Source organism: Lissotriton vulgaris, unplaced genomic scaffold, assembly GCF_964263255.1.
Source record: "Lissotriton vulgaris unplaced genomic scaffold, aLisVul1.2 SCAFFOLD_654, whole genome shotgun sequence".
Classification (NCBI taxonomy): Eukaryota; Metazoa; Chordata; class Amphibia; order Caudata; family Salamandridae; genus Lissotriton; species Lissotriton vulgaris.
The window spans coordinates 746,810-758,936 of NW_028247511.1; the positions used below are offsets into that span (position 1 = coordinate 746,810).

The 12,127-nt window shown below is 43.0% G+C and overlaps 1 protein-coding gene across 1 annotated transcript in view; it reads right to left on the reverse strand.

Annotated features, from left to right (window-relative positions):
- The window catches only part of LOC147665157 (butyrophilin subfamily 1 member A1-like), a 99,785-nt gene that overhangs the window by 36,078 nt on the left and 51,580 nt on the right, over positions 1–12,127 (reverse strand). The window contains exon 3 of the mRNA XM_086949727.1: positions 859–1,140. Coding sequence (XP_086805853.1) covers positions 859–1,140 — 282 coding nt within the window. The remainder of the gene's footprint in view (positions 1–858; positions 1,141–12,127) is intronic.

Genomic DNA, 12,127 nt, shown 5'->3' on the forward strand with positions numbered 1-12,127 from the left:
CTGGAACGGCTTACTCAATTTCTGGAGCAAGAATGGGACCAAAACTTTGGTTTTGACCACACCTGTGACTAGACTTGTCATGGGGTCTTCTTATGTTTGATGATGTAAAGTTTCGCCTCATGGTCTTCAATGTTATTCACATTCATCAACGCACAGTTGCTTTAGAGTTGTTACTCGACCCCAGGCACCACAGGCAGGGTGACAGGGTGCTGTCACTGACATTTGTTTTCAACAGTCCCTAAAGTGCTTGATGCCATTTTCCCTGGTGACATTCCCTTGCACACTGTACATTTTTGACCGAATAGCTGATGTAAATGTCTCTGAGCAACAAGAGAGAGCTTTGGATACACATTTGGTGGCGTGGAACGAAAGGAACTGACATAAGCACTGACGAGTTGCGCCTATAGGCCTTTCACGTCATTCCCAGAGAGGAACGAGGTCAATGCTGAGCCACGTGGTGCAAACTACCTGTGCGCAAAGGTACCGCAGAGTAGTATCTAGATACAGATGCTGGGGAATATTCTAAAGATGTGGAATCTACAGCTAGAAGTCTCTATCAGAAAAAGGAGAATGAGAAACATTCAACCTACACTATTAACCACCTCTCCATCCATAGTCTTCCCTCCTCTCAACAGATAGCTATTAGGATATTTGTACTGTTTACTACTGTCAATGTTTACCTTACTAGCATATGAAACAGTTTTTTGTCAAATATATGTTCTGCACCTAGAAGCTGGACCCCAGCTTTCACTGCATATGAAAATGAATACATATTTAAATAAAGGCAGAGATCTGTGGCAAACACAGTTATTGTCCGCATACTGACATGAGTTCTAAGATGGCAGCTCAGGACCTTACCTGATAAATAGATAGTAGAGACCTCGTCCAGCTGAGTCAGGGGATTCCGCAGATGGCATGCCAGAGTGCGCCTTGATTCTTTTGTCATCACGACCACACTCTCGACTTTGAACAGACCATCTTTGTCTCGGGTTTTCACTTCAGAATCTCTCGGAAGGCTCTTGCCACCATCCTCCCTCCACAGCACCTCTGGTGCTGGATACCATCCAGAGGATTCACAAACAACGCGGATCCCACCATCATGGTAACCTTCCAAGCGGATGCCTGGATCAGAGTTGAACCCTACAAAAATAGAAGCCTTAATCAGGTCTGCTTTGGGGACATCAAAATCCTTTGCACCAAATGCCAAAAACATCTTCTAGCATATAACTGATGTCTATGCACATTCAAGTTTCTACATACACATATGCAGAAGCACACAAAATTAGTCCATCTTGTATCATAGGCAGTGACCAAAGTAGTAATCAAAGGGAGTCCGATAAAAGTATGCCTTTCTTTATTTTCTTCTCAAAATTCATACACAAACCACTGGCAGCCGATACGTGTTTCGTCCAACTGACTTTTTCAGGGCTGTAAACAATTTGATTACAATTAAAACCATACATATACAATTTTTATATACAGTTAAAAAACCAAAGAGAACGTCCACAGACTGGACAATCTATAATAAAAACAACACCACACACAAGTGCCATTAGGAAAAGTGTAAACAGAGGGAAAAGTGGAGGTATTTGTGAATAGCGTCACCTTACAGAAACCAGATGAATACTATTGTAGAAGAAGCAATAGGAGGAAATAATTCCGCTATAAATGCAGATAGAAAGTGTTAGGGAGCAACTTGTCACCAAAGCACATGACTTATGTCTCACTTTAGTGTTTGTACCCATGAGCATGCCGAATAGAAAAACTGCATTTGTGCTGTTTCTTATCCAAAAGGTATAAGCAAAGCAACCAGCACCTCAAAGGACAACGCACTGGTAAGTAATGCGCGAAAGAAGATTTTGTATGGAAATAAACCTAACAATGAAACTGTTCAACATACAAAATACTACAGAACAACAGTACACACAAAACCAGTCTATATGTCAAAAGGGGTCTGCCTTACCCAGGACTATGGTAACATGCAATAAACAACATGGACAAAGAGTGTCTCATGGACAGCAAATAGTCTCCAGGTACCTCAATGAACTAATTTAATAACATAATTAATGCTGAATAATATAGTGGCTAGTGTGGTAAAGCTCCCACAGGCTTAGCATGACAACTACCTGCAGGTTACTGCCTATGATACAAGATGGACTAATTGTGGGTGCCTAGGCATATGTGTATGTATTTGTAACTCTACGGAGAGGTTTCTCTCTAGAGTGTGTCCCTGAGGGTGGAAGGAGACTTATTGCATGGAGAGCACACATTGTACTGTACAGACGTCTATATGACTTTCCGGCTTATTTATTGGATAGATGTGCATTTGCCAATAGGCATTAACACTTCTGTGCGTGTGTGTGAATCACTTCGTACATTCAAGCATATATGGCCATAATTGCACTATGTATCGAGCACCAGGATGGTGTTGAAGCGGTTGCATAGTGGACATCCCACCTCCCACACGCCCCTCTCGGTTACTGAATGCTAAACTCATTTTTCCACTGAATTACAGGTAAGAGTTAAGGACAAGTGTTTGTTACTAAAATGGAATTTACCTGTAACTACCGGAGTTCAGAGTACTCTACAATACCACTTAAATTGTTTGATAATTTGCTAGCAGTAATTTTCTAGTAAATGCAGTGAATTCTGTGCAAGCTAGATATGTTCGTTCAAGAACAGTGAGCGATTGAGAACGTTCATGTTGAACCGCCAACACCATTACTCTCTCAGGGACAGTGAACCTACCCACAATGGTCTGAGAGTCCTATTTATTCTGTTGTCCTGAACAATCTGCACAAAACTTTGTATTGCAGGGAGACATGCGGATCCTCAGTAAAGAATTTGTATAGTTATTGATTTTAACTGTGATACAGACACATACACAATAAAGAAATGTATGTGTGGCCTTATAATCCTTTAACAATTTTTAAACTATTCTCTCCGACTGTTTATCTGGTCGGGTCCCTTTTGTTAATTATGTTAGGATACGTGGTTTTAGCAGCACACCAGCACTCTTATGATGGATAGGGTCAGTAGTAGAGCGTAAATGTTGAGGATTAGTAAACTTACTCCTTCGCCACTGGAGAAAGTTTCTTCCATCTACCAATGAACAGAAGCCCCAGGAAGTTGCAAAGTTACAATGCAACCCCTCCAAACGGTTGTTGCACACTATTTTGGCCACACAGTTCAGTGGATGATTTGAGCATTACAGATCGCATATATATATTTCTAGAAAAGACACTTAGAAAGTTGTAGATATTTATCTACTTTAGGTTTAAACATTTTTGTCTGCAGCCATAAGTCAGATCTTTTATCATGTTGCATGGAGGGTGGACCAGATCTCTTTTTCCCTGTGTTCCTCTTTTTAAAGGTCAACATTCCAGAAAAATCCAAGATCTTTAGGTCGAGCCTGAGTCAGCGTGCATGTGCTACTCTCCGAGAACTTGTTGTAGTGGAGTATGGAAACGCTGGCTTGCGAGTCGTTATTAGGGTTGTTAGTCCCACCTTGATACCACCGTATCCTCATTTGTAACCTCCCATGGCGACTTGAACTCTTACTTCGGATGCGACGCGGTATGTCTAACTTAGTCTGTAAGCACCTCTTCTTTAATGGGTTTCTCCCATGACGTGCTTTCCTCGCCATGTCCGCTTTCACTTTCAAGCAGCCCCGGACAATGGAGGCGGATTCTTTAAAGTCAAATAGGTCTCGCATTTACAAGAGTTTGAGATATTGCCAATGTAAATGACAATAGCTTAAACTCTCGTAAATGTGAGATCAATTGCATTGCAAATGCTTGTTGATGTTTGCGTTTACTTGTATGGGGGACATGTACACACTTAACTGGGTAAGTAAGGTATTTCATCCCAAAACAATTGAGATTGGAAAAGCATACAACAGTAAAAACCTCTATTCTGAAATGTAACGAAGAGAACACCTCACTATCAAATTTGGAAAAAAAGCTCCATTCTGAGGAGCATGATTCAGAGGTAAATGCGGTTGCAGTTTCTCTATACTGGTCTAATGATCTTTGGCAAATTTTACTTTTTTAGGTCCTTGTTTTATGTATGACAGTAAAATATTTCAATCACCGATTTTTAAAAGTGAACAAAAGCAATTTTGTGAGTATGCAACAATTTTTGTATTATGGGCAAAAACAATGCTGATTGCTCAAACTGCGGAATTTACGGATATAATGAAAAAGTGCTTCCAGAAGGTACCACTGTCAACTTAAAATAGTGAATTTTAAGTTGAAGAAAAGATCTAGCATTGAATCATTCTGTCGAAAATTGTAACATTTTTTTACTTACTGTGTATGGCTGGTTACTCTACAACAGGAATAAATCTATGTAAAATGTTCTCATCATGCCACGACTTGCATCCCCGCTTATCTCACAGACAAGTTCACCATCTTTTAGTACATTAGTATGTCGACGCGTTTTAGTTTATCTTTTATTTTCTTAACACCTTCTTCAGGACTCGTATAACATTCATGACTCATAATTTCCATAAAAACAGACCATGCGTCTAAAAGTAAAAATGTAACTACAATTAGATTCAAATCTTATCTTATGTGAACATAGACTATTATTTTGGTGCAGTACCAGTAATGTTTACTTTTAGATGCATGATTTAATACATTTGTCACCTCTAGGGTGGCCCTAAACTGCCCACATGGCAGAAGGCAATGTAGTTAACAAGTAGGTTAAGTAATGTTACGATTTTAGATGTCCTGGTAGTGAAAAACTCCTGAATTTATTTTTCACTACTGTAGGGCCTGCTTCTACCATAATATAACGTTGGAGTTATCTTATTACATTTAATAAGCTGTAACTTTCAAAATGAGAACAGGTAGAGTTCATGTTTGCTGTCTTTAGAAGTGTAATGGAAAATCTTTTATGGTGAAGTAGGATGTTTGGTTACAAGTTTGAAAATTACACTTTTAGAAAGTAGGCATTTTCCTGCCTTAACCATTTAGTGCCTGCAGTCTGTCTCGAGGTCATATGACTGGATACAGTTGGCAGTTAGACTTAGCGTATTCCCCCTAGACAGCCGCACACAATAGAGAGCTTCAATAGAGAACTTAGGTGTGGCTACATGGGCCATCACTGGCAGGATGGGAGAGTGGAGCTAGGCACAGCTCCTCCTACACCTGATTAGGCTGCGTCCTGCCTCCACACAAAGGATTGCATACCTCCTGTAGTTAGTCTGGAGCCAGGAGAGGAGAGGCATAAAACATGTGCACTTCAAAGAGAAACCCCTAGAAGCTTTCCCAACTTCAAAGGAGGCACCAGCTATAAATACTGGACCTCAGATAACAAACTCTTCAGTACTCTCCTTAACTATGTAGACTCTGACAGGAAAAAGGAATGCTGTGCTGCTGATAGGATAGCCACTCTGCTGGACTGCTGCCTTAACAGATTGCTTCCCTGCTTCTCTTCTGCCTGAGTCAGAGGGATTGGACCTGCACCTGAACCAAGGACTCCCAGAGTGACTCCAAGGGCTAGTCTGATGGCCTCCTGTTCAGAACTAGAGGAACATAAGAGGTTTCCAACCACCTGAACAAGCACCCAGATCCAGCTGGATCATGCCCTTCACGTCCTGGACACTTGGTCCGTCAGCTGAACCCTTTGCGCTATTGCATCGACCGCTCACTGGGAACAGCACCATGAAGCTCCGACTCAACCTTTCATGATGACAACAGGATCTTTGCGCTACAACGACAACCATCCGCGATGCCAGGTCTGCTCTTAGAGCTACATCAACAACTGTCTCTGACGCTTCCTTTCTCCTTGTGGTCCCCTCCAGTGCCAACAGGAGTCTTTACGCTGGACTGAGAAGGTAACTTTTTCGCAAGACTAACCTGGCCCCTCTATCTGACCCAAGCTCTATCGCGATCGGCCTGAACTTGTGACTCTCAGAGTCTCGCATGACCAGATAACCACGAGTGGCACTTTGGACGTTTCTGTGCTATTTTCACTTAAATCTTGAAAAGTACATATCTCCGACTCTACTAATTGTTTTTTGTTGTTTTGGTCTTCATATATTTATTACATCCTACTCTTTTTTTTTTAATTGATGTAGGATTTTTATTTTGTTGTGTTGTCACTGTATTCATGTTTGAGGTGCTACACACATTCTATACACATTGCCTCCGAGTTAAGCCTGACTGCTCTGTGCCAAGGTACCCGAGGGTTGAGAACAGGTTAATTTAGTGTTTGCTTGTGGCTTCACCTTGACAAGGATTGTGTTTCTTACTTGAGTGGAGTTTCACCCCTCCCCCCACACATAACCAGTAACCAGGTTTCCTACAGATTGGAAGAGGCAGAGCAAAGAAACCGCTAGTTGTGTTTGCTCTGGAGGCTGTGCCTAGGAACATAGCAGGTGAGTTGTTTAAAAGTGCTATAGCCATAAACAGGAAGCTTTACATATCCTGCCTCTGCAGGCAGAATCTTAGGAGTTCCAGAAGGGTGGAGTTGGGTGACCTACGCAGGGCAGGCGGTGTGTGAAAGGTGATCCTGAACTTGAAGTCTGAAGGGCCATTATTATGCTGTGCAATTTTAATTGAGTATAAGCACTGTAGCATTGATATGGGTTGGAGATTGCTGGATACAACCCTCACCAAAGAGGATTTCAGAAGAAAAAGGCATGCGTATTGTGATATTTCTCAATACGCATATTTCTCAAGCTGGGTAGGTGGTATTTGTATGACCTGACTACCTACTTTCCATTAATTTTCAACGGCTGGTTGTCTTCAAACCATGCTCCTCAATTTTCAGTGGCCAAACCTGGCTGGAGCTAAAGGTCAGAAGAGCCAGGCAGAGGCAATGGCAAGTCAGCTGGTTGGTGGCTAAAGGAAAAAAAATTCAGCTTTGGGCACTAAGGGCAGGTTTTTTTGTTCTAGCAAGCCTTGAAGTGCTTTGAGACAACAATTGACGGATGAGGTCAGGGTGCGTCATCTGACATATATATATTTTGGCTCTTTATCCATATTTTGAGCTGGGTGCCATCTGCACATATTTTGTGCTTCAGTTGGAAGTTACTGATTTGAGCTTACATCCTTAACTATACTTTTAAGAGGAGGGGTTGATAGAAGGGGGGTCATGGGAAACCTTTCAGTCGAGTAGCTGGTTTTTAGGTCTCGCCTACGCAACGCGCATGCGTTGCATAGCAGGGGACCTCATGTAATCAACTTGCTTTTTGGGCAAAAAACGTGCACGCATTGCATTGCCATCAATGGCAACGCGTGCACGTGAGGCGATCTATTTGCGAGAGCGCGCGCGCCATATGTTGGCAATTATTGCGCACGCTCCCGCAAGGGAAACGCTGCTTGCTCTCTGCCGCACTCCACCCCTCTCCCTCTTCCGAGAGGCGCTTGCTTGTTGCCTTGTTCTTCTGGTTGCAAGTCTGTTGGCTGAGGCTTGTGTTACTATAACAACATGACACTAGCTCTCTATTGTTCTCTTCAAAAGCTTTCCGATGGGGATGCAACCCCTACAACTTTGAGAGTCGTTTAACAACGGAGCTCCCCAATGCACACCCCCACAATCTCTAATAGTCGATTACAGTCCCCAAAACTGAAATACAATCACTGGCTGATCAAGTTTAGAGGATACCATGAATGGCAACGCTTAGTTGAAACTAAAATGCAGTAACTTAAGGCTCAGCCAAGAGACTTGCACTTACAGCGGTGTATATGTGTAGACTCCATAATTCTGAAAGTGCTCTGCGTGCTGCATCTGTTTCCTCCAAGGCATTACTTTTGCAATCTGTTTATGTGTTTTATCTTGTTTGTGCCCCTGTGCATTATAATAACAAAGTACTCTTTTGTGCATGTTGGTTTCCGGTCTGGTTTGTTTAGCTGTATTCTCCCATTCTATGCAAGCTTTGCTTTTACTTTGCTTCCATGACTGCTATGCTTTCCCACTGCATTTTCACTTGTATGTTCAGGGTTAAGAATGTGTTTGTGCTCTACAGCTTCCAAATCCCTTTGATAAACCGGTTCCGATAGTTCTTTGCCGTACGTCTGTCTGATCTCTGCTTGAGGCAGTCGGACACTCTAGCCCTTAAGATTTAGAGCACTGCGACCTGAATTGTTCCAACAAATTCAAGGTAATAGTCTGGGGCACTTTGGTTTCACTAGCCTGATGGATGTCTCATGACCAGATTAACCAACATGAGCAACTGTGGGAAAAGTAATCCATATCGATGGGTATGCTGACACTCACGTGGGCTTTGTCTTCAGTTTGAAATGACGATTCAAGTTTTGAGGTTTTAATAAAAAAATTGTTTTTCATAAACGTCAAAAAAGTCTGACACCCGATACAGTCCTGGTTATTCATGTCTGGTTTTGTCTAGCGCACTGTAAACAAATAAGCCTCCAAGATATTTTTTAACCTTGCTCCAAACAGTTACATTAGGCGCTTGACAGCGTGAGCAAAGAAACAGCTACCTGTACACGTGCTTGCCATGAACATTCAACTTGAACCAAATTAAATTCCTAATAGTTAGGGTTTTTTTATCCGTTTCAAGAAATGTGGATATTACAGGGCAAGGTTAGTCAAGATTGGAGAATCTAAAGGATTGGGCCCTGATTTGAGAACCATTAACTGTCCCTCACGTGCAGGTGAACTTGCAAGGCTATTTGAACTTTTTTTCCATTAAGAAGAGTTAGTTAAGCACTAATCCGTGAACGTATTTGTAAAACATGTGACTTTTTTTAATTCCCCCTCGAGTTGCAAATTAGTTTTTCAGTTTCAAATTGTTGTGATGTTATGACATGGGCTTTTATATCTTGTACAATGTGGTTGTTGTAAGCTGGGATAATGAGAATTGCACGAATGCAGGTTTAAAAGAAGAAGTTTGTTGCATTTTAACGACTGAATTGATCTGACTGCCCATACAGAGTGGGTAATTGAGATGAGCCACAGGCTTTAGCAGAGGAGTGTTAATTTTGAATATGATTGGAATGATAATGGTGCTGATAGGTCTTAGCCAGGTATGCTTCAGGTTGAGTAGCATTTGTTCAGACTTTCAGCCATTTAACTTTAGGAAAGTCAACTTTATCATTGTTTTAACTTGTAAGCAGTTGTTTATTACTTTAAATGTGGAACCACATGAGTGTAGCATAGTTTTGTAGCGCTCTGTATGCAGCTCCAACTTCTCCCTGGTGTACAGGGTTAACACAACTCAGATATGTAAATCCCTCACCATTAAGGCAATCATCAGCTGCTTTGCATAGCTATAGTTTGCCGGGCAATGGAGGCCTTTTCCTTTAGAGGAAACTTGTTAAAAGCTTTTTAGGTTTTGCCACCAAAGAAACCTCACAACTCAATAAAAAACAGATGCTCCTACTGACCACACCATTACCAAACCACGTTTCCCTCTTCAAGTGAAATGAGTGCAATTCGTTCCTAAGCTTACTGAAAGGTGCTTCAGTGACATATTAATGGTGCGACACAAGTGAGAATTAACAAAACCATAGAAAAAAGTAGTGCCAATGATTTGTTTTTTCTCTTTTCTCTCCAGCCCCTGAATACTTACTGGTACCCTTCATTACACAAAGTAGAGGTCTTCTTCATAATGGTCCTGTTTTCTCTCGGAACTAACTTAGTGTTTAGGCGTGTGACATTGCAGGCTGGCGAGTAGATAGTTCATTCTGAGGGTCCAGAGCAGGCCAACATTTTAGGACCCCCACCCCAACTCCTGCGTCCAAAAGTGGCTTTTGAATTCTTCCTCAACACACAAATGTTTTCTTCCAAATTGGGTTAAGGAGTGCAGGATATTTGAATATTTAAAAAGAAACTTTTTTATCCTCATTTATGTCGCTGGTATAGCTCTACCTGCTCTCCCCATAACCTGCTTAAATAACATCCTTTAACATTGCTAACAAACACAAGTGTGGGATCACTGCTATCTAAAGACTTATAACGCTATGCCAATAGGTTTCGCCTTTGGGACCTTATAAGTGTTTAGTTATCCAGCACAATATCCTTGTTTTATTTTATGTTAGATGTCAACCGCTGGCTGACGGGGACCATAATCCTTGCAGATAAGGGTGCCTGGAGGCTACCACCTCCTCCCCCTCATGCCAGTGCGCCCCCCCCCCCCCCCCAAAAAAAAAACAATCCTCTGTTTAGGTACTGTGTTTTTGGCCATCATCTTTTTAGAATGTACACATCAAATCAAACCAAACTAGGAGTCTAACTTCAGAGTGATCCGCAGTATCTGGAGAGCTGCTTAATATTGTGAATGGAAATGGGGATAAAAACCTGTTCCAAAAAGCCTCTGTTTCGTTCGTATATTCTATTTCCCTTTTCTTGTTTATTGGCCCCTCTTTCACTTTTTTTTCTTCCTCATTTGTGCTTTTTCCCTTCCTAGCCACCATTTTCTGTTCTGAGCACGGGTTCGAACACTTTTTTGGGGTCAGCTCCTGATTTCCTGAGCTGTAATGTCTATGAGAGCTCTGGTAACAGCCCATAAACAACCTGTGTTGTTGCTGGGGCCTCATTCCTACGTTTCTGCCAGTCATCAGAGAGCCTTCGAGGAACGCACTTCCTCGAGATAAGCACAAGTTTTATAGGGTCCTTTTGTTCCACCCAAAGAATTCCTTGTGTCCCCTTTAGAAGTGAAGTGGGGGGTCGGTGGTTTTATGACCCTTCCATCCGTTTGCCTGGAAGCCCTTTGCAGATGTGAGCTGCATCTGGTGCTATGTTAGTTTTGTAGCTCGTGCCTACAATTCTGGAGCAGTTTTGTTCCGATTAGTATTCCTCTAAGTACAGCATCCGCTATTTTGAACTCTGGCCGATTGGACAGTTTGGACACCATACCCCCCTCCTTCTGCCCCCCCCCCCCCCCCAAATCCATTTCTGAGTGTTATATCAGCCCGGTCTCCCAACATCAGTAGCACTCTCAGCTGACCATAATAAATGCACCTTCCTTTGATCTTCACCATTACTCCAAATATCCTGTTTATAGGCTGCACACCGGCTCCATCGCTCTGTAAACTCTGCGGCAAGGCCAGGGAGTCGACTAACCCCTTTACAACCCCCCATCGCTCAGCAAGGAGGCAAAAGACTTGATGGGCAAATAGTCTGAACACCGTTATAGTCCGCATCACTTGGAACGCACAGTACAGAGGCCAAGGAGTGAGTGAGCAGGTATTGTTCACACTGATATGGACACTCACCAGGCACTGCCTCACCTATCCAGCACAGCAGCCCACACACCTGATGCTGCTCGGTTCTTAATGGGGAGACATAATATTGGAAACTAATCAGGGACCCCGGACGATAAATTTGGAGGCAAAAAAGGGGCCGGAGGCATGTGGGGTGAGGCACACCACCCAGCAGTGTCACTATGCACAAGCATATCCACGTGTGCTCTCTTTGTGAGCTGTGGTGCTTTGGGCCAAGTATAAACTTTCCCCCAGCAAGAGCTGTAGTGTTGTCTTTGGAGCGCCTAAGTAAAGAGGGAAGACAGAGGAAGTGCAATAATGTGCTGCATACATGTATGGACTCAGCTGAAAACCCGCTAGGGCTTAGAATGCTACCTTCTGTAGGGATATGACAGCCTGAATTAGCCTGAGAACTTTTCTCTACTGACACTACAATTGCTATTTAACCACCCTTCGAGCATTTTTGCCCCTTACTGCACCATACTAGCATCAACAAGGCAATTTGCGTCTGTGGGACAAACACACCACCAGCCGTCAGTGCACGCTTTCAACAGGCACACAAACACCCCACCGGCAGTCAGTGCACACTTTCACCAGGCACAGACACCACCAGCCTTCCGTGCACGCTTTCAACAGGCACACACACACACACACACCACCAGCCGTCAGTGCACAGTTTCAACAGGCACACACACACCACCAGCCATCAGTGCACGCTTCCACTAGGCACACACCACCTGCCGTCAGTGCAAACTTTAACCAGGCGCAGAAACCATCAGTCGTCAGTGCATACTTTCACCGGGCACAATCACAAGCTGTCAGTGCACGCTTTCACCAGGCACACACACACCACCAGTCGTCAGTGAACGTTTCACCAGGCACACATCACCAGCCATCAGTGCATGCTTTCACCAGGCACACACACACCACCAGCCGTCAGTGCACGTTTC